General features: G+C 39.4%; 1 protein-coding gene across 1 annotated transcript in view; it reads right to left on the bottom strand.

Moving 5' to 3' along the window:
- Nucleotides 1-23,139, bottom strand: part of Slc9a7 (solute carrier family 9 member A7) — a 136,293-nt gene that overhangs the window by 18,587 nt on the left and 94,567 nt on the right. The window contains exons 8-14 of the mRNA XM_074062905.1: nt 20,665-20,794; nt 18,984-19,072; nt 18,780-18,893; nt 16,369-16,480; nt 13,034-13,187; nt 6,076-6,135; nt 1,388-1,451 (exon numbers count right to left, since the gene is read on the bottom strand). Coding sequence (XP_073919006.1) covers nt 1,388-1,451; nt 6,076-6,135; nt 13,034-13,187; nt 16,369-16,480; nt 18,780-18,893; nt 18,984-19,072; nt 20,665-20,794 — 723 coding nt within the window. The remainder of the gene's footprint in view (nt 1-1,387; nt 1,452-6,075; nt 6,136-13,033; nt 13,188-16,368; nt 16,481-18,779; nt 18,894-18,983; nt 19,073-20,664; nt 20,795-23,139) is intronic.

The following is a 23,139-nucleotide window of genomic DNA, read 5'->3' as shown; positions in this document are numbered from 1 at the left end:
GGGCTTGTTTTTGTTTTGGTTGCAAAGTCACCAAGACCTCCAGAGAAACAAAGCAACTGCGTTTTCTGGGCTTGTTTGTTCTAATGAGTCAAAGTTGCCTGGGACACCAAGATGAAGTCTGCCCACAATATTCTTATGCTTCCCTCACATAGAACCCAAAGTTCCAGCCAACAGCTCCTTTCCTTCTTCCACATGAGCTAATGGTCTGTAGCTCTGTACCTCTGACACTGTTTACAACATTGGGCTTGTAGAACCAGTGAGGGAAATTACCCTTGTTGTAACAAACATGTTCCCTCCAAATATCACTATTGTTCACTTGTTTTTAGGAAGATCATTTTGAAAATGAGATCAAAAGAACATCCCTTTCTTTCCTACTGGAGGACAATGGACAACACTGAGCATGTGATCTGGATCTCTTTCAGGGGAAACTGTTTCACCCCCAAATGAGAAGCCTGTTTATTTCCATTTTCCCATTTCTCACCATCACCGGGTGCTCCCAGTTCTGCTGTTAGAGGCTCACTGGAACAAGGTCAGGCCAGGAGAATGTGGTGAGAGAAGGCCCCTTCTTCACAAGGGTGTGAGTCACTGTTGAGACTCACAGCCTGGGGAACCAGGTTGGAAGGTTGCCTGTTTCTCCCAGCCTGGCAGCCATTCTGAGGGCTTTCAAAAGGTCAGGTACTTTGAGGGCTCCTCTTCGTGAGACTGTGTGTGACACTTGGAAGGAGGAGGTCAGGGGGAAGGAAACTGTGACAGAGCTCTAGGCTGGCAAACAGGGTGCCATGAGGAGTGTAGCAGAAGTCACTGCCAGCCTATTCACAATGCATCCAGGCCCATCAGAGGAGGCTTGCCTCGTTTTGGGGAGGAGGTAGTATTTTAGCTGTCACTACATAGACTAAATGCCAAGCTCTTCAGACTTGCTGTTCTCAAATATGTCCATTGAAAAGTGACAGCAAGTTCTCTAGCAAGTCTAATTCCAAGCCAGGTGTTTCCAGTGTACATATCTTGCAAGAGGTATAGTAAGTTCCGCTGCATAACACCAACCAAACCACCTCACCTACTTCCTTTCGCAGGTGTTTTGAGTGCAGAGGAAGGAGTGTTGGGAAATGGCTGGGCTACAGATGTTTTGACTTGTCCGGAACTGTCAAATGCAATGTCTTCTCATCCTGGGATCCAGCTGTCCTGGACTGTTTTACTTACAGAATAAGTGAGTCTTAGATGACTCACTCAAACTGTCGCTCTTCAGTTTCTAAACTGTAAAATGGGAATAGCAGTAGCCACCTCAAAAGGTTGTAGTCAAGATGACAATGGGGGAGTCCAGGGAAAGTGCCCAACACAGAGCAAATGCTCATCATGTCTTCCTTAAGAACAAGTATTTCTTGTGACTTACCCCTTGTAAGACTTGAAAGCTGTCATTGTTGGGTGGTGGGTCTTGATCTGGGTCAACACCAACTCTAAAAGTCACCACAAGGAAGACAAGGAGAAAAGCAAAAAGCATTAGAGTGGCCCATGACAGTCATGCAGGCTGAAAGTCAGCAACCATCTTCCCAAAGCAGAGGGAATGATTAGCTACAAGGTGAGGAAGGTTGTCATGCAGAAATCAGGTTGCACACCACAGCAGATTCCCAAGAGCTGGGGGGTGATAGACCCTGTGTGCTTATGCCCTAAGCAAGGCCTCTGGAAAACAGCACCTGCTGGCAACTGCTCATCTGCCTTCCTGCACCAGGTGTCTCTGTTACCAGAATGTAGGTTCCTCTGCACTTCTATCCTGACCTGCTTTGATGTCCCTAACATTTTGTTATGAAATTCTTCAAATATACAGGGAAGCATTAAAGGAACCTATCATGAGCACCTATATGTCCACCATTATGGAATTCTATCATTAACATTTTACTATAGATTTTTTCATTACTTATCTATCCATTTCTTCTTGGTGGGACTGGGGTTTGAATTCAGGGCTTTGCACTTGCAAAGGAGGTTATCGACTGCTTGAGCCACACCCCCAGTCAATTTTGCTCTGGTTATTTTGGAGATGGGGGTCTTGTGAACTATTTTCCCAGGTTGGCCTTGAACCTTGATCCTCCCGATCTCATGCTAGGATTATAGGCATGAGCCTGAAATCCCCTGTGGCCTTTAAGTTTTAATTAAAATTTAAATAGCCACATGTGTCACATGGCTAATGAACAGAACCATACAGATTCTAGGAAGTACTAATTATTCAGCCATGTTTCTCTACTGTCGCTTTTTTTCTCTACTAAAAAAGCGACAATTGCCGGTTAACTTTTGCTTTCTCAGTGATGACACACAAATTCCTGCTAGAGGCCTGCAGAGAAGCATCTCTAAGTCCCAAAAATATTATGTAAAACTTTGCTTGACACAATTACTTAGACAATGAAAAGATTCCTTACTATATCAGTATATGAAACAAAAATTAAAATTCTCTAATGCGCTTTACAAGGAATGTCATAAAAGTGAAAGAAATGGAAGAATTAGAAAATCTACATTTTCTGCCCCCAAGGATCATTAGAGAATGATTTTATCACTGGGTAAAAAGTTGGGAATCTGGCCATTCATGTAATATCAAAAGATAATTCTACAGAATACTTTTTAATTACAAAGAGAAAATGGTACTTTGACAGTAGAGAGACCTGGGATCACTTCCTTAACCAAGTGGTCAAACGTAACATCACTAATAAAGGGGCAGCCTGACAATATGTGGCACCTATCGGATGCGACAAGAAATATACAACAAACATCACTTTCACAGTATTTTTGACAAAAATTATTATCTGTCTCTAATCATGATGAAAACATCAGAAAAATACAGATTGTGGGACATTCTATAAAAATAACTATCCTGAATACTTAAAAAACTAAATCAATGTCCAAAGAGACCAGCAAGGATGGGAGGGAGAAAGAAAGTAAGCAGACAAACAAAGTACATTTGTGCGTGTGTATATGTGTAAAATTCATGTCACTTTCCCCAGCTGTTATAAAGACCATGCGGGAGACTGGATTCCTAGGACATAGATGCCAAAGTATTTTAGTGGAAAGTCAGGACATCTGCAATGTACTTTGAAGTGTTTCAAAATGGTTGAGTGTGAGAAAGAGAGAAGGCAAAAATGATCCCCCCAAAATGACAAAATGATAACCAGTAGTGAATCCAGGTCAGTATTTGAGTATTCATTTATTCTTTCAAAATTTTTTGAAATTTAAAATTTTTCACAATTAAAAAGGAAGAATAGTTAGACCCTTGGTAAAAATTCATTTTTTTCTATTTACCTGCTTCTCTAATTTAATCTAATTTTCTAATATTGATGATTCATAAGCTTGTATTATTTCAAGGTCTGAAAACCATAAATTGTAAATATTCATGAACATAGGGTATTATATAAATATAGGTAAATATAGACAGTCCATTTTGCTCTTGTTATTTTGGAGATGGGGTCTTGAGAACTATTTGCCCAGGCTAGCCTCGCTCGCACCATGAGTTTCAAGGATATAGATTCAAGAAATTAGTTTTCTTTTCCAGATAAATCATGGAATGTTTTATTGAGAATCTCTTTCTCTTAAAAGTAAAGGGCAAGGAAAAAAATACCAATTAAGTGAGACAGATGGTTAATCGAATTCCAGCCAATACAGCCATGCTCAGGTCTGGTTGTATACATCTCCTGGAAACCTGTGGTTCTGAGGACAGTCTTACTCAGTGCCCCCTTTCCCTTCTGTATGGAATTCCAACTTTCTCTGTATCCACTTGCTGTCAACCACTTGTCTGAGATGCAACTCAAACTCCTGACAGCACAGAACCTAAAAGGACTTCCTGAGCCCAGCCTTAAAACAGTGCAAGGAACCCTGAGTTCTCTTGAAGTCCCCTACTACTGATACACGTATTTAATAGGAGAATCTTAAGCAAGGAAACAGAGATCTGCTTCCCAGCTTGCTACTGCTTTATATATGCCCAAAAGAAAACAGACCAGGGACCATGAGACCAAATGATGTTCTTGCGCAATTTCTTTTCCCATTCAAGGCTGTTTACTTTAGGGTGATTTAATAATTACTTTTCTGGCAGTTTTGAGGGCCCCTTGGACCAATCCCCAAGGATGACATAGGACCCTTGGGTACTCTACAAAAGGACCCGCCCTTGGGGCAGAGCCCAGAACTAAACTGGTCTCTGGGAACAGGAGATGAGATAAAGCAACAGGTCAGGGTATTTGGTATGGTGCTAGGCAGCAAGAAAGGCTAGATAAAGGATTTTAAATTGCAGATCTGAAGTTGCAGAAGGTTGATGTGGCTCCTTAACTTTCTGAAATTCCTAGTTTCAGATAGCTTCCCACTATATACAATGCTTTTGATCCAGGACACTATATAAACCTGGAACGTTTTTGCTGCTTTATTATATCATATTTTAGCATTCCCCGACACATGTAGGTTGAGCTTATTAGAGCATACACGCAACAGTCTTTTCTTCCAGAATGAACTGAATTATTATTTTCAGTAAGAATGAAACAAATGTGGAAATTCCACACCAAATGAGAAAATAAAGCAATCAAATTGATGTGCTCAGTCTGGAATGAATTAATAAATACCAAAATTAATAACTTCCCTCCTAGTATAATATTTTTCCATTCTGATTAGTGGATAAAATGCCATGCAATCTCAGAAATTTTAAAAGTGTTCTACTTTAATCAATAATTTTTTTGCAGGTGCTGGGGACTGAACCCTGGGCCTTGTGCATATGCTAAGCATGTGCCCTATCACTAAGCTGCACTCCCAACCATCAACAGCTTTTTAAAAATCCCAACAGGCAAGGTTCTGAATAATTTGAGGAATGTGAGACACACACTTTCATTCATATAAAACCTTGAATACCAGACTATAATCTGAATTCTCTCATGTCCCAAGTGTAATAATTTACACTTGCCTAAAAGACCTTCCTCTTTGAAGGTGGGATGCGTCCATGGAAATGGGGCTTCATCTGCAACTTAACTGGTACCTAAAGTCAGGTCTCCAAATATGAACTTTCTATTTACATATAAATATGTATATTTATATTTAAATATGTATATATATATATACACACACAGAAAGAGAGAGAGAGAGAGAGAGAGAGTGTATGTGTATGTGTTACACAGTAGAAGAAAGTGAACCCAGTAAGCTATTTAAATACTTCAGCTAGGGCTGGGCACAAGGCTCTATGTATAAACCCTAGTACCACCAAAAAAGAAATAAATATTTTAATTAATTTCATGCATGTCATTATGTCATTATTATGTATATCTGGGCTGTGATATCCCAAGACCCATTAAGGTACTGCTGTTCATACCACTGTCCCCAGGGACTGAAAATTTTCACAATGTCTAGAACAGAGTTCAAGCCTACTTTGCATTTGATGTATCTATGAGCACCAAGAATCAAATCAAGAAGACAGCATGCCAATTTGAGATGCAGAGAGGAAAAAAGAAACATTAAAGTTTTTACTGTTTGCGCCTACATCACCACCCTTAAGCATAATTATATCATAAACTTTTATGGATATTGAGAAACCAATTGCATCAGAAGGATCTTTATTCTTTTGTTAAACAAGTTCTTCATATAATCTGAATCACCATGAGAAGGTACAAGTACACAAATATATTCTTTAAAAAAATCACAAAGCACGTTGTTTAATCAAGATCATGGCTGAAATATATCTGTGTGAGTTACAAGCCTTATTTACTAGATCCTAAATAAGACTACATGGAAAAAGTTTCTGTGGCTCTGAAAATGAGTTGCTCTAAACACTAACTGAGCTTAGTTGTACCAAAAGGAGACACATACCAACTCAAGCAAGCATTGGGGTTGACAACACATGGTTCAAAACACGGGGAAAAAGGCAGAATCCCAGGATCACTGACACATAAATCACCCCAGAGAAAATGTGGGAACGATGATTACAACTGATTTAATTGGTTGCCCTTTGGCTAAAAGGAGCAAGGTTTGGTACACTTAGGAAAGAAGAAACACACAGCATAAAGAGAAATGTCAGATTAGAAAGAAAAGTTAGGTGCAGTTAATTGTTTTCTGAAGATTTTGTGTCACCTGAAGTACCGCCAGCAGTGTTCATTCTGGTCCTCTTCAGAGGGCTCCTCCACACCAACTCTGGGCAGCAGAAGAAGGGAATATGAGTGTGACGGGAAAACAGGGGTGACAGGAACTCTACGCACATGATCTGGACCATGTCCATGGAAAAGAGGCCACTTCACTTTCAATATAATTCCATACCCCTCTTTTTTGGGGGGGGTGTTGGAAATGGAACCCAGAGCCTTGTGTATGCTAGGCAAGCACTCTATCACTGAGCTACATAACCATCTTAAATTGTCCCCATTGTCTAGAACTCAGAGGCGGCTAAGTTTAAATTTAAAGCGGCAATGTGAGGAGCCAGGTCAAATGAGGACCAATTAAGAATGAAGCTAAGCCTCTCGAAATATAATATAATGAAGTCAGAGGAATAAATGCACCTTATAGAAGATGAATTTATTCAAAATTTCATGAATTTGTCTGTTTCATAAAGTAAGATATGTCCACACAAAAAATAGAAAACAGGAAGTTAAGTGCTACTAAACAATGAATACATATTTAGAGTGCTTATACATAAGTTTTATACACATTTTACAGAAAGAACAAAAACACCATATTATTGAAAAAAGAGCAACAATACTTAAGAAGATAGTACTTAAGAAAAGATGCCTTCTCTTTTTAGAAAAGCAAACCACACTGCTCACAGATTCTATCTGAAGGCCAAGAACCCAACTCCTGCTATTTTCTTTCCCTTGTAGTCTTTGACGTGACATGGTCCATTTTCACCTTCCTTAGTCGGTTATTCAGAGTGCACTGAACTTAACCATCACATTAGAGCATGGTTTTGCAAACTCAGCACTATTGACACTATTGACACTTGTTCATTTGGCCTCCCCACCCCATCATCACTACCACTTCATGTGTGTCCCCTGAAGCTGGAGGCTCCAAGAGAACACGTAAGACACAAAAAATTTTTAACAAAACATTCATTCATAGGGTTTAGCAATATGTAAAATAATGCACCACACCCAAGTGGGGTCTATTCCAGAGAAGCAAGACTGGTTCAATATTTGAGAATTAATCAATGTAATCCATAGTACACGGCTAAACAAGAAAAGTCATATGGTCATCTCAATTGATGCAGAAAACACATTTGACAAAATTCAATAACTGTTCATGATAAAAATTCTCAAAAATCAAATAGAATATAGGAATTTCTTCAACTTGATGATGATATCTACAAAAACCCTATAGCTAATATGGTGGCTAATGGTGAAAGATTCAATGCTTCCCTCTTAACACAGGGAGCAAGGAAAGCATGTGTACTCACACAACTATTATTAAACATATTACTGAAAATCAGCCAGAGGAATAAGGCAAGAAGAAAAGCCATATGGGAAAGGATAAAATACAACTGTCACTATTTGCAAATGACATGTAGAAAATCCCAAAGAATCTACAAAACCAAAATACTCTGTCAAAACCCATCCTAGAACTAATAAGTTCAGCAAGGTGACAGGATATAAGATCTAATAAAACACATATAGGCCTTTTATACTGAAAACTACAAAATACTAATGAAAGAAATCAAAGAAGGTCTAAATAAATGGAGAAACATACTGTGTTCATGGATTAGAAGACAGGACATAATGAAGATACCAATATCCCTAAATTGATATAAAGGTTTAAGGCAATTCCTATGACAATCCCAGAAAGATTTATGTATGTATGTATGTATGTATGTATGTATTTTTAGAGACAAGGTCTTACTGTGTAGCCCAGGCTAGCTTCAAACTCCTGTCTCAGCCTTCTGAATGCTGGGATTACAGATGTGTACCACCACACCTGGCTAGAGAAAGTTTTATTTTAGATACAGACAAGATTTCTCCAAAATTTATATGGAACAGAACTAGAATGACTACAACAATTTTGAAAAAGAAGAATAAAGTGGGAGAAATCTATCTACCTAATGCCAAGGCTTATTGTGTAACTACAGTTATCAAAACAGTATGGTACTATTGGAAGGACAGACACAGAAATCAATGGAGCTGAACAGAAACAGATCCCCATGCATATAGACAACTGATTTCTTATGAAAGAGCAAAAGTAATTCAATGGGGGTAAGGATAGTCTGTTTCTTTTTCTTCCCATTACCAAAAGTAGGAGCTCAATCTAATGCACAAACAATAGGGGCTGTCAAGTTCTTTAATCCTTTTATCAATCCTTTCAACCTTAGTCTTCCTAATAAATTATACTGGACAAAATATAACCTCACATCTTATATAAAAATTAATTCTAAATGGATCATGGACTTGAATGTAAACCACAGAACTAAAAACCTTCAAAGGAAATAACACAGAAGAAAAATTTCAGGAACTAGGGCGGGTGAAGAGTCCTTAGACATGACACCAAATGCATGATCCATGAAAGAAAGCTTCCACTTCGTCAAAATTAAAACTTCTGCTCTATGAAAGACTATTAAAAGGATTAAAAGACAAGCTACAGACTACAAGAAATTATTTATAAACATGTATTTGGTAAAAGAATAGTATCTAGAATCAAGAAATCTCAAAACTCAATTAAAAAACCAAATCAACCCAATTAGAAAACAGACGAAAGACTTGAACAGACATTTCACCAAAGGAGATATATGAACATTAACTATACAGATGAAGAGATGTTCAACATCATTAGCCATGAGAGAGATGCAAAGCAAGACAACAATGAGATATTCCCACACATCTATCTGAACAGGTGAAATAAAAAACTGATAATACCAAGAATGCTGAGAAACTGGATCTCTTGTACACCACTAGTGAGAATGTAAAATGGTATAGCAACTCTGGAAAACTGGCACTCTCTTAGAAAATTAAACATATTTACCACCTGACCTTGCAGTCACATTACTGGATATTCATCTTGAAGATATGAAAACTTACACTGATACAAAAACCTATTCAAAAATATTCACAGTAGCTTTACTTATAATAACCACAAAATTGAAACTACCCAGATGTCTTACAAGAGGCAAATGATTAAATAAATTCAGCAACAAAAAGGAACAAACTACAGATATGTATAACAACTCACATGGATGGCCAGGACATTATGCTCAGCAGGAGAAAAAGCCAATCTCCAAAGATTATGTGCTATATGATTCCATTTATATAATGTTCTTGAAATGAAAAAAATTATAGGGATGGAGAACAAATTAGAGGTTGGCAGGGGTTAGGGATGGTGGGGGATAAGGAGGTAGGTATGACATCTGGGGTAGAACTTGGGATGTCTTCATGTTGATGGAACAGTTCCGTATCTTGATTGTAGTAGTGCTTACACGAACCTACACATGACAAAATGCCAGAGAACTATGCACACAGGTGGGACCCAGGTCAACTCCTGATTGTGCTATTACAGTACATCAGTCTAAGATGGAGCCACTGGCAAAAACAGCATGAAACATACACAGAACCTCTCAGTTCTACTTTTGCAACTTCCTTTGAATCTTTAACTATTTTTGCTAAATAAGAAAACTTCTATGTCCTGAAATCTTCTGGCAAAGAAACTCAATAGAGGTTTGCCCAAATTTGACAATTCTAAAAATTTACAGATTATTATCAATAAATAGTGAAACTCAAGGATTCTGTCCTAAAATACCAATAATAGCAATATTTTAACCACCTGTGCTACAGAAAAGACTGCTTTTATTTCTAATCTCTCTGTAGAATATTAGAAAACGATTGCATGAAGAGAGGCTCAAAACGTAGGCATGTTTTTCAAAAAGCAGGAAAAAAAGTGTTACAGGCTTAGGATCCCCTATCTCAAATGATTCAGATTTCAGGGGTTTTGGGGGTTTGGAATATTTGCATAGACTTTACCGGTTAAGCACTCTTAATGTAAAAATCTGAAATGTGAAAACTCTAAAATTGGAAACTTTTTGAGCATTATGGTGGTTAAAATTTTTGGATTTTGAAGTATTTCAGATTTTCAGATAAGAGATACTCAACCTGTACAGAGAACCGTCAGGCAGCTAAATAAAGAAAAATTTATATGATTTTTCCAGACTTCATGATATTTGCATTTATCATGAGCTTTTGAAAACTTTGAAACATCCAGAAATTTACTTCTCATTCAATTCACAAATATCACTTTCATATATGTATTTAGAAAATATTCATATTTATATCTGATTTTGTATGAGCAATTTTAAATAGCTTCCCAACTTCTATAAAAAAAGGTTCAGACTCTACAAAATCAGAATGTGCTACTATACCCAGGTATTCTGGTAAACTGCTTAAGAACATATAAACTTCAGAGTTGCATAAAAACCTTGACCTACTATCATATAACAGACCAAAGGCAAGCTATCTAGCCTCCTTTTCCCCAGCACTGCTAGAGATTGAACTCAGTACCTCATACATGCTAGGCAAGCACACCATAACCACTGGGCCACACTCATTGGCTAACCTCTTTAAGCCTTGGTTTCTTCATCCATACAACACTCCTAACACAAAGATATATGAATGAATATATAACTGGTTGCTTGAAAATGTTAACATAATACAACTGTCCCTCAGTATCCATAGGGATTGGTTCCATTAATAACGAAATTCATAGATGCTCAAGTCACTTACATTAAAGAGTACAATATTTGCACAGAACCTATGCACATCCTTCCAGATGCTTTAAATCATGTTTAGATTACTTGTGATACCTAATACAGTGTAAATGTTATGTAAAAAGTTATATTGTATTGTTCAGAGAATAATAACAAGAAAAAGTCTATACATGTTCAATACAGAAGCATTTTTTTCTGAATATTTTCAGTCTGTGCTTGATTGAATTGATGCAGAACCCAGTATGTACAGAAAGCACTTAGAACATAACATGGAGGGCTTAATTGCATACAGAAAGCACTTAGAACATAACACCTAGTGCATAGGGAAAGTCAGAAAATGACTTAGAGCAGGTACTATTGATTGCCTGCTCAATAGTAATTCTCGCTTTCCCTTCCTACCAGCCCCCAGCCTAGTTCAGATAGTCTTGCCTTGACCTACAGCTTATGTTTCTCAGGGAAAATTGCCCATGTTCTCAGCTCTGGGCAGGACTGTTTTAACAGCCCACTTTTTGAAAATGGTCATGAGAAGTACAAACGAGTAAACTCTGAACTCTATTTGGTTCTGCATATGTTTGGAGTGGGGTGGAAAACAGAAAAAGACTTATAAAACAACATGAAAAACAAGTATGATTTAATAAGGCACTGAGAGGCCAGGGTACCCACTGGGTGACCAGAAAAATTGGAGCAGGAAATAATCTCTGAGGTCACAGAATACAAAGATTCTCAAGCATGTGCAGAGTCAACCTCCTTTCTTGCCCTCATCCTGCTAAGATGAGGCATCATCTTCTGTTAAGTTTAAAGCCACAAGATAGTAAATTTTTTTCTTCAGGTTTATATTCCCAAAGTCAGATTCTTTTCCCTAACCTAACTCTTGGGATTCATGCCAGGAAGCTGAAATTCTAACCATCCCAAATTTTATAATAGCACAGCAGTCCTTCGCACAGCAGCCCTTCTTACAGGTGGTACAGCACAATGAGTAAGCGTGTGGACTCTGTGACAAGACTGCCTGGGTTCCAATCCTAGCTTATCCACTTAAAAGTTCTGTGACCTTGGGCAAGTTTTTTGCTCTCTTTCTCCGTTTTCCCAACTCTAAGATGAAAATATTAGCATTATCTCCCTTTATGGGAATGTTGTGAGAATTGTCTAAATATATGCATGGCACCTTCAACAATACCTCCAGCCCAAGTGTTAGTAATGACTATGATTGTCACCAGAGAGGCCCTACCTGGATCTGAAGGCTCAGACATGGTAGCCCAGAAATGGTGCAGCTGGCAGTGGTCAAGCCCAAGAAGCCCTGCCTACCATCAATACAAAAGCCCCAACTCAAGGATGGCTGAGAGATCCTTGTTTGTCTTCTCTCCTCAGAGGTATGTATCTATGTAAATACTGCAGCTGTCTCCTGCATTCTACATTCTAGAAAAGGAATACAAACTAAAACCTAGCTGAGAAAGAAGAAAAAACATTGCCATCTTGTGGCTTTTTAGAGAACAATTCCTCATGCCTGGCACTACTCAAGTGCCTTCCTGATGATTACCTCTGCAGACCTGACATTGCTGCAGGTGGCCAGTGCACCTCCAGTGATGTAGAGTGCAACACTTCAAGGTGCAGGGCCCTGAAGGCACTCTGGTAGACAGCGTTCATTTAACATGGAGGAGAATTGGGGCACAAAGACACAGGAGCTTGTCTTAAACCATAGCCAGAGTCGGGCTGGGGGTTTCTGGAACCTTGTTCCAATGTCTGCTTGGCCATAAGGTGCTGGAGCTCACAAACAGAGTTTGGAATTCAAATACTCTTAAAAAAAATCAAACTCAGGTTGGCATCATCCCTCTGACCTGAAAGAGGAGCAAAACCACAGGCAGAGGACATCATGAGGTTGCAACAGATGAGGGTTACATAGAAAATGTCACTTTTGTGCACTCAAGCAAGAAGAGACACAGCATATTATTCCACACTAAAACAAAGCTCTCCTTTTTTTCTAGCTGAGAAATTTATCCTTCAGGCCCTAGATTTCATCAAAAGAGAAAGTGAAATACTGGCATTGCCAGGATTACAGGTATGCTGTCTCTCCTGTAGCTTTAAGACTTTTTGAATTCTTACTGTATGTCACTGGTCTAGCAAGACCCAGTTGTTTCGAACTTCCTGTGTATACAGAGAAAAAAATTTAATGATAACATGTTTTTCCTCCTGGAAAATACCAATACTCCAAACTTTTATTTTTAAAATTTTTAATCCCCTCTTAAAACAAAAGACTGAAAACCTTCCATGAACTGAGCTGCAGCACACCTCATATGGTATTTGAACATTCTCAAGAACTGTGACATCTGACATAATGAGACACAAAACTGGCCTTAGTTCCAAACTGACCTTATATTAAGCCATGACAACATGGGTGTTGTGCCTCCACCAATAATCCAGACAGTGAAGAAGACAATGAGAAGGGTGGTCGTGAACATCATCTGGCGAGCATAGGATGCTGTGTCGCGAATAGCCAAGGCAAATGCCATTGCTCCCCTGAGGCCTGAAGGGATCAAAAAGGAAGAGCTCTTGGTGACAAGGATAACTGACAATGTCTCCTAAAAATCCACAGCTGCAACTGGGACTGATCAACTCCAGCATGTGTGTTTTGGGGATGGGGGTATAGCTCAGTGGTGGAGAGCTTGCCTAGCATGTGCTAGGTCCTAGGTTCCATCCCAGCAGCACAAGAAACCTCCCCCAAATGAAATAATTTCTTGTCTGACACATGTGTGCTTTGGGAGCCAAGTTGTTTTACAGAGGAAGAAGAAACTTAAAGGCATGTGGCTTTATTCTCTTTGAAGTTGTCTTCTGCAATTTTCCCAAATAGAAAAACACTGCACATTTTAGAAAACTAACACATTACTTAAACAGTTCTCTTGCTAGTAACCTAAAATAAGAAGAAATATAAGTAAGTAATAATAACAAACGTCTCTAAGCATGTGATCCAAATACTACCCACATACAGTCAGGCTAGGGATGAATACGTCAAATGCACATTTGTGGAAAATGAGGCAGTATTTCCTTCACAAAGGGAGAAGCCACACAGAGAAGTGAAAATAGCTTAACTTGTATCAGGGGTTGGCAACTCTTTCTGCAAAGGGGTAAATATTTTAGGCTTTGTGGGCCAAGAGGCAAAATCATGGATATTGTGTAGGTACTTAAGTAAAAGAGAGAAAACAGATTGCAACAAATTGTTATTAATAAAAAATCAAGACTATAATGACGATAACCGAGTATACTTTGTTGTAATACAGGTCTACTAGTGAAATACTAATAGAATTCTTTGGGGGATATTTTGCTTTATTAGGTTTCAAAGTTGGTGTTCCCTATCATCAAACAGATCACAAATACCCATCTGTAAAAGGCATTCTTAGCTGGTGAGGTAGATAAAAACAAGCAGCAGCCTGACTTAGCCCAGGGGCTGTGGTTTGATCCACATTAATGGGGTTTAAGATTAACATCAACATTTAAAAATTTTAAAGTTTATTTTTGTAAACTCTTTAGTTCCTTCCCCATAATTTATTTTATAGTAAAGACAGGATTCACAGTCTTTAGTACATATCTAGTATAAATTCTTATTCACCATGGGCAAGGCTATGCATTATATGAGAATGAAAACTTAGATTACTGTCTGTTTATACCTTTTCCCTTTCCCAACAATTTCACTATTATCAATATTATCTGAGGGTTTCACTACAAATCACTAAAGAAGAGTGACTCAATAAAAGTTGCATTAAAAATAAGAGAGCACAGTTGATATTTTCTATTAACCAGTCCTAGTGAAATGCTATTCATACAGAGGTCCTCAGCATCAGTACTTAAGCTTTTCCATGAATACTATCTCAAAGAAGAGAACCTGGGGGTCAGAGAGAACCAATGTATGACACATATTTCTTTATTAGACAAACACCATAGGCAGTATGAAATTGGGACCTCAGATATTTCAATGCCTTGAAGAATGGGTTCCTTTTGATAGCCAGATTTCTTCCAGCTTTAAGCAGCACTGTGTAAGGAAGATGATGAACATACTTGAAGTTTACCTAAATGACATTCTTCATCTTTGTCTTGTCCACCAGCATTCTCCTAACATACGTGCAGGAGCTCGCCATTGCCCTTCCTTGTCAAGCTTCTCAGTGTTTGCCCACTGCCCTTGGGTAAAATCCAAACTCTTTGGCACAGACCTGAAGCTTCTCTACAGTCTCTACTCTAAAGCAGTAGTTCTCGAAGTATTATTCTTAAGCCACCAGCAGCAGCCACTGAAAATGTGCTAGAAATGTAAATTCTAAGGGCCCACCCCAGAATCAGACACTGGCAGTGGGTCCTGCAATCTGGGCTTTAACAAGCCCAATAGGTGGTCCTGATACAACAAAAAGGCCGTGAAGCACTTGTTTTGGATGCCCCTGTCCTTTCCTTCCTCTTTCTCTTCCTGCAATGCAGGATGTGTCTGATTTTCAACCAGACATTTTCCTGAAAAGCCGCCGGGGCAATGCTTGTCTGCCATCCACCCTGCTGCCTCCTGGAATGCCATTTCTTCCAAGGCCATTTTGAAAGCCACACCCTTGGTGAAGACAGCTTTGAACCCTCCTCTTCTTATCCACATGTCTCTCATACCTCTTTGTGCAAATGTCTCCCCCTCATTGAAGGAGGGTGGTCTTTGTAGAACTATGGTTTTTAAGAAGAGGATGCCAGCAAATGTTTGTCGGGATGAAAGGTCAACCTTATGTTCATGCGCAAGCTAGCATGAGTCAGTGAGTGCTTTATGGAGCAGGGCCTATTGGTGTGACTAAAATATGACTCTGTGAGGCCCCAATAACCACTGAGAAAGTGAAGCCAGCTGGTATAGTCCTCTGATACAGTCCCTCACAGGACAGAGGTACCTTTAAGGGTCACAGTAGCCTTTTGACCCTAATATCTCCTCCCTGTTCTGTAGAGATGCTCTAACCTAGGTCTTACTGCTATAAAGGCTGATGCTTACCACAGGCACCACATTATCTACTTGTGACAATTGCTCTCATTCCTCTTCACTTCCACATCTTTCTTTATTGTCCTTTGTCCTCTTGGTGACATTTCTGGACCTCTCAGCTTTATAGTGAAAAGGGAGGGGGGATGTAGACAGCATAAATTGAGAACTGCCACAGCTGTTAAATACCGGCTTTGGGTTCACCATGCTTTGTGAGTATATTTTATTACTTTTGCTCCACAGACAGAACTAGGAAGGACTTCAACTAATTAGCTCAATTTCACTATTTTATAAGAGAGGATACTGTAGCTGGGAAGTGTTGAGTCATAGCCCATGCTGTCTCATCATGAGCTCTTTTCCTTCTAATTTTCAATCTGGAACCCTTCTAGAAGCTTAAGGGTTATAAACATCTACTAGAAGACAATTAAGCACTTTGAAAATTTATATATCTTCCAGTTCCTTGGGTGGTAGAGATGAAATAAATATGCAAATATTTCAAGGGAGAATGTTCACATTTGGTAGTATAGTTTGTCAATCAATACTAATTCAGTTAACTGTACATCTGTCCACTCAGCACTGTAGGGGATAAAAAAGAACCAGAAAATTGGATGTCTTTTTAATGAGCCTTACTGATTTTTTTTCTTTCTTCTATTGATTATATTCTAATCACACTATCATTGCTTGCTAAATAAAACTCATTTTCTTTACATTTATACTTATTTACCTGAAAACATCATCATGTGTTGAAAATTCCAGCCAATCTTATGCCTTCTGCCCAAGTTGAGGAAGAAGGAGAGTGGGTAGATATGCGCAGCTCTGCCCAGGAAGATGGCAACCTGACCAATGGGTAGAGGTTAAGGGCCCAACATGTTTTCAGAATGGCAGTGCCACACAAACTCTGATTGAGCAGAGAATTTTAGGAATGCTGTGATCTAGAGAGCTGCTCAAAGAAACCAGGCTACCCAGTTTCCCTCTAGACAAATCTCTCAGCAACAAAATGGGAATCATTAGGCCAACTTCCCCACTTCCTACAAAATTTGTATCTTGTTAAAGACAATGTTGTAACTTTCTGACTTAATTCAACTGGTACTGACCATTCCCTCAATCTCTCTAACAATTAGCCCAGAGATTAGCTTAAAGTACCATGGCAGGAGTGGGAGCTGGCAGGGTTGGGAGCTGACAGGAGCAAACTGTGGTTGGGCTCTGCTGGAATTAAAAAATGACTAATCCCGGTGGCAAGCCATAAAGAGAAAGTTTGCTGGATAAGATCTTGCAAGCTTCACTTGCAATTAAACATCAAGGACTCCAATGTCCAGGAAGATCCTGCAAATAAGAGGTAGGGAAACAAAGTATTCATATTACAGAGACATTCAGATCACTCACAAGAATCAACCAGGGGAAAATTTTCTACCTAAGTGGCTAAAATGTCCTTTGGAGATCTATATTCTTCCTTTTCCACTTCTTATAGGAAGATTTTGGAAAAAAAAGACCTCTACTGTGGGAAGCAAAGAATTCAGGGAAATAGGTCATCTGTCACTTGCCAAGTTTAGACAGTGCCCAACAGAGAGAGCTGCACACTCCTCTAGTCAGAGAAGGAAACTCCTGTGGGAGCCAGAGGAACGGGGAGCTTCCGTTTGGGCAATGTGCCAGTTGCAGGGCCACAGCTGTTTCAGACAGAAGCCAGGGCTGAACTATCTTCTACTTCCTCCAGGGTAGAGTGTTGACTGTTTTTCTTTTTTCTTTCTTCCTTTCCTTTCTTTGTTTTGTTTCTAACAAAAGGAAACAGGTAGTGCTCATAAAGCACATTCTATCTCACAGGCAAAAGAAAATTCTGTAAGCAGTCAGCAGCAGAAGATTCCCAGGGGACCTGGCTCACCCCACAACGGGCCCTGATTTATAAACAAGGACTGTGCTCTCACTATCTCTCACCGGATGTCATGCTAGGAATACAAATCAGAACAACATGCCAGGTCTTCCTGAATGGAGAAGAAAAACACTAGTTCTGCACATTCGTCTGGTGAGTGTAGAAACCCACCAGTTTAAGCATATGGCACTCTAACTAGAAGGCTGCCAGCATCCCCACTAGATAGCAGCTTGCATGGGTCAGTTATTCCTACATAAGAAATGAAAAGCCCAAAAGGGCAAAACACTCCCTTTGGACCAACATACCCAAGAGTTAAGGATTCCCATGACGTTTCAGAAAAGGTGGAAGCAAATGTCCAGCAACAGGGAACTTCTGCTCAGGATCTTGAAATCAAGCCCCAGAAAAGTTCACTTCAGTGAAAACAACATTATCTGAGGACAAGTGACCAGAACCCTTCAGCTATTGATCCATTGCTAGGCATTCACATCCCTCCTCACTTGTCAAAACCTGACCCCCAAAACTATGTCTCCCTTCCAAAAACTGCATTTACAATGGGACCAAGTCAGAAGTATTTTTTCTTTTTCTTTTCTTCTTCCTTCCTTCCTTTTCTTCCTTCCTTCCCTCCTTCCTCTTCCCCTCCCTCCCTTCCTTTCTATCTACCTACAAAGTATTTTTCCATTTTTTCTTTTCTTTTCCTCCCTCCTTCCTTTTTTCTCTTTCTTTTTTGGAAAAACAAAGGAGTCTTTCCCACCATGCAGCAGGGCAGGTCAGGTGAAAGTACAGTTGATGCCTGCAGACACCCCAGGGCAGCATGAGCCACAGCTGACATGTTGGGTATACAGTTGGGAGCAAGAGGAATGGAACCTTCCAGTTGCCCAAATCAAGAAACCTCCTGGATTAGAATTCACATGGCAATGAAATGTCAAAAGCAATTCCAAGGGATGCCATGGTTGCTGACTTTCAAATCTACCCAGGAGGAAACTCTATAAATCAATCAGCTGCAAGCACCAGCTTAACACAAAAAAATGCAGGATGGCCTGAGAATAAGTTCCATTCCTTACAATCAAACATATTTCACTTTGTGAAGAAGCACCACATAAGCCTTCTTTTTCTCACTGTAAAAATATCATAAACTAGTACTAGTACTGACTTAGACACCTATCCAAAACAGAAATAATAAAAATAATAATTATTAGAAGTATTATTTGTAGTAGTATTAGTAGTAGTCGTTGCCTCTCTGTGTGCAAAGTGGTGGAACAAGAAAAGGATACAAAAGCGCCAATGATGAAAATGGGGCTGAAAACATGCTTCTGGAAGGTAAACAGTGCCAGGCCCATGTAGGAGAAGATGAAGTTCTCTGCCAGGAAGTGTAACACCTCAAAGAGCTGCATGGAGAAGGGAAAAGGAAGCTGTAAGCCCAAGTCCCCATACCTTGTATTACCAAGCAACACATCAGTACCAAGGCCCTCTCTCACCTGCTTGGTTCGACTTCTTGATTCCACTGACAGATTATTGTAGGTATAATGAGCTTGTGTGATTCCACAGAAAAGAACAGCTACAACACCTATCAAGAGATTAAAAAAAATAAATGGAAAAAGAGTCAGGAAAAAAGCCTACTAAAACAAGAAGTGAAGGTAGCCTAGCATATCTAATCCTGAATATTTAATAGCTTCCTGCTACTGAAAGCTCCTAATTGCCCCTCACCACTCATATCAACCTTTTCCCTTCCCAAGCCCACCTTTATTTCTTCAAGACCAGGTCTCCCAAATTTCTTCCTTGCTCCAATGCCAAGGGCATTCTCTCTCCTGCTCTAAACTCCTGAGCAATTTGTCATCTGTACTTGGCCTATAGCACTCTTTCCCTTTAAGAGACTGGGAGGGAACCACCATATACTTGGTCATGTTTTTCTCTGTTTTTAGAATAAATGGATTTAATTTCACACCAATGCTTTATATTTTTGTAGTTTTGGTATTTCAGACAACATAGACTTATCCAATCCCTGACGACCTACATTTCCAGTTAAGATAACTACTCTGTTGCACAAGGCAGTGAGTGGACACTTGGGACTACACACTTAAGGGGACTGTCAAGTTTTAAGGAAGTAGGGCATTTTGTTGCAGCATATGATGCATCATTTTGAAAAGATGGTAAAAGCATTTCCTAACTACATTATATATAAAAATCAGTGGTTTTTTTTTTAAATGAGAGAATGTGAGGTCACAATTAACCAAACTACCAATTACAGGTTGAGCACCCCAATCTAAAAATCTTAAATCTTAACTCCAAAATCCAAAACTTTTTGAGCATTAACATGATACCACAAGTGGAAAATTGCACTCGACCTCATGTGATGTGTCACATTCAAGACACAGGTACATAACATAAGTGTCTCTGGGAAAGTAAAGACCCTCCCAGACTTTTTAGCTGTAATACATAACCTTTGTTTCTTGCATAAAATTATTAAAAATATTACATAAAATTACCTTCAAGGTCTATACAAAGTATATCGTGAAACATAAATTAATTTCAGATGTAGACTTGAGTGCCCTCCCTATGATAATCTCATTGTGTATATGAAAATATTCCAAAATTGAAAAAAAAATCTGAAATCTGAAATGCTTTGGATAAAAAAAAATCTGAAATCAAAAATGCCTCTCCCAAGCATTTCAGATAAAGGACACTCAATCTGTGTATGAAACTGGTGCCATAAAAGTATATATTAAAAACAATGATTAATTAGCCCAGAGACAAAACAATGAAAAACTATGCTCTCCCTCATTAGAGTAGATATAAAATTGCCTTTAAAGGATACATATTTGCTGGTTATTGCTACCATTCATAAAATAACGTGCAAATCTAGGGGAGGGTACAAATAAGGTTTGAATATATTCAATAACCTTTGTGGCTAAACATCTACCTTATATTAGAATGAGTATGCAAAAAAATTACCTCAGTTTGGAATAATCAATTTTACCCTTAATAAATAGGAAGGTTTTGGAAACAAGGTTTCATTAAGTCAGAACACTAGCCCGGCTCAGCAATCCTCTACATGGACACTTGTTGAACAGATGATCAACTCCATGTAGCTGCTACTTAAGAATTTTTGCCCCTAAGGCTCCCACAGTCCCCACTGCAGTGAGAAGAGACAGAACCCACCTGTAAAGCCACAGGCTTCAGCCAAGAGAAATGTGCTCCAGGACATGAGAAAGAAGAGCGCTGTCTCCAGCAGGGGGAAGCAGTGCAGCTTGGTGAACTTGGTCACGTTGCACCCTGTCAAGGACCACAGCTACAGACATGGGGATCACCGGCACCAAGATGCTTCCCTAAGGGCCAGCCTTTTCCTTCATCTCTTCTTTGTGGGCCCTAAGGCTGCCCCCCTTTGTTGTGGGGCTGATGATGGGACACAGGGCTTCACACATGCTAGACAAGTGCTCAACCACTATGCTATACCCTTAACCCAGGCATATTTTTTAAGTGTTAAAAATTTAAAGTTCCAGGGACCGAGGGTGTAGCTCAGTGGTAGAGCTCTTGCTTAAGTGTGTGTGGCCCTGGGTTTGATCCCCAGCACGATATTTTAACAAGTTAAACTTTTCAATAAAACAGAGGTTACCAGGGCTATAGGAAAATGGAGGATGGAGAGTTGTGGTTGAATGGGAATGAAGCTTCTGTTGGAGATGAGGAAAAAGTTCTAGGAATCACTCATTGCCTCTAGACTATGCACTTAAAATGGTCCAAAGGCAAATTTGTTATATATATTTTTCCACAATTAAAAAATTAATAATGTAATCTACCAAAAGCCATTGAATTGTACACTTTAAATGGGTGACTTGTGTAGTATGTAATTATTTATTATAACTGTATGAGAAAAATACCTGGCCTCGGGCTTGATTAATAGGTTAGTTCTGACAGAGCTGGAAGGGCCTCAGGTAGGCCTGGGAAGACAGGCCCTTGAGACTCTAAGGCCTGAGTTCATATCAGGTGTCTAAATAGCATGGCACAGAAAGAAATATGCAACTCCCAAAGTAGCTATCAGGTGTTGCTGTCTCATTTTGGGAACACTACCATTCATCACAGGGCTAGCAAAGAACTGTCTCATAAATGGGTTCACTGAGCAATACAAGTTGCAATGTGCCAAGAGAGCCTTGGTGAACAAAGCCATTAAAATCTACACTGTTTGACACAGTAGCCACTAGTCACATATGGCTACTGAATACTTAAAATGTAGCTAGTCAGAATTGAGATGTTCAGAACAAAACATACAACATATTTTAAAAACTCAGAACAAAAATTAAACATGAAAAACCTCACTAATAATTTTTTTTCACAAGAGGCAGTTATTGGGAGGATTATAGTTTGAGGCCAACCTGAACAAAAAGTTAATGAAACCCCAGGCATGGTGGTTCACATATGTAATCCCAGCTACACGGGAGGCATAGGTAGAAGGACTGAGATCCAAGGCCAGTCGTTGGCAATAGGGAAACCCTACTGAAAATTAACTAAAAAAGCAATGGGGGCCAGGGGTATTATTACTCAAGTGGTACCCACTTGACTAGCAAGCATGAGGCCCTGAGTTCAACCCCATTATCTATACTGATTGCATGTTGAAATGAAATGACTCACAACACATTAGCAATGCCCATCTAAGAGGATATGGTAAGGGATGGAGTGCACATGTGCAGGGGTTGCCTGCCTTTTCCACATTTTGCTTTAAAATTTAAAGCCATCCTTTGCTTGTGGAAGGGCACTCTGCGGTAATTCCCACTGATGACCCTGGCTAATTATGACCATGTGAACACCCCATATGGCCCTGAAAAGCAGACAAGCAGCAAGCTGGGACTAAAGCCCTTCCCAGCCTCTTCTAGGTTCCTTAGCTCTTTTCACCCTCCCTAAAACTGATGGTCCGATTCCAAGATGGCGGCTAGAGGGAGGAAGCAGAAAGCGTGCTTCCTATAGTGAAATCTTGGAGAAACGATGGAGACACACCTTGCAGGCAAAACTTTGACCCCTCCACACCTCCAGCCGGTGCACAGAATCTCCACTTCACGTTAAACGGAGAAACCAGGAGGGCCCCCGGGCGGCCAGTCGCCCGTGCCCAGACGGCTTGGGAAGACGTGGACAAGTTTAGTTCTACTTTATGCATCCCCTTTGATGAGACAACTACAGAACAACATCTGAGGCACCATCTCCAGGATTGGAGGATGAGACGGACACCAAAATTATTAAGACTGAAACTTCATTGCATTTGAACTTGAAGGTATTTTTTTTATTTCCTAGTTTTCATTTTGTTTATTTTATTTTTATATATGTATTTTTTCTTTCATTTACTTTTTATTTTTATTCTTACCTTTATTCTTTTTATTTTTTATTTTCAATCCTCTCTCTGTCGCTCTAATGCCTTTTCAGCTTACGGTTGATTAGTACACTGTCTCTCCCTGTTTATATCTTTGAAACTTCTTTTGTTTGTTTCTTTGTTTTGTTTCTTTTCTTTCTACTTGATTATTTGTTTTTCCCTTTTCCTTTAACTTCTTTGCTTACCAACCCCTCTCACCCTTCCATTCTAAATATCACTAGTGCTATTATTATAAGACAGAAAGTACTTAATTGCACACAGTACAGGGACAATAACAACAC

Source organism: Castor canadensis, chromosome X (genome assembly GCF_047511655.1).
Source record: "Castor canadensis chromosome X, mCasCan1.hap1v2, whole genome shotgun sequence".
NCBI lineage: Eukaryota > Metazoa > Chordata > Mammalia > Rodentia > Castoridae > Castor > Castor canadensis.
Note: the sequence above shows the minus strand (reverse complement) of the source record. Positions and strands in the feature narration are given on the sequence as shown.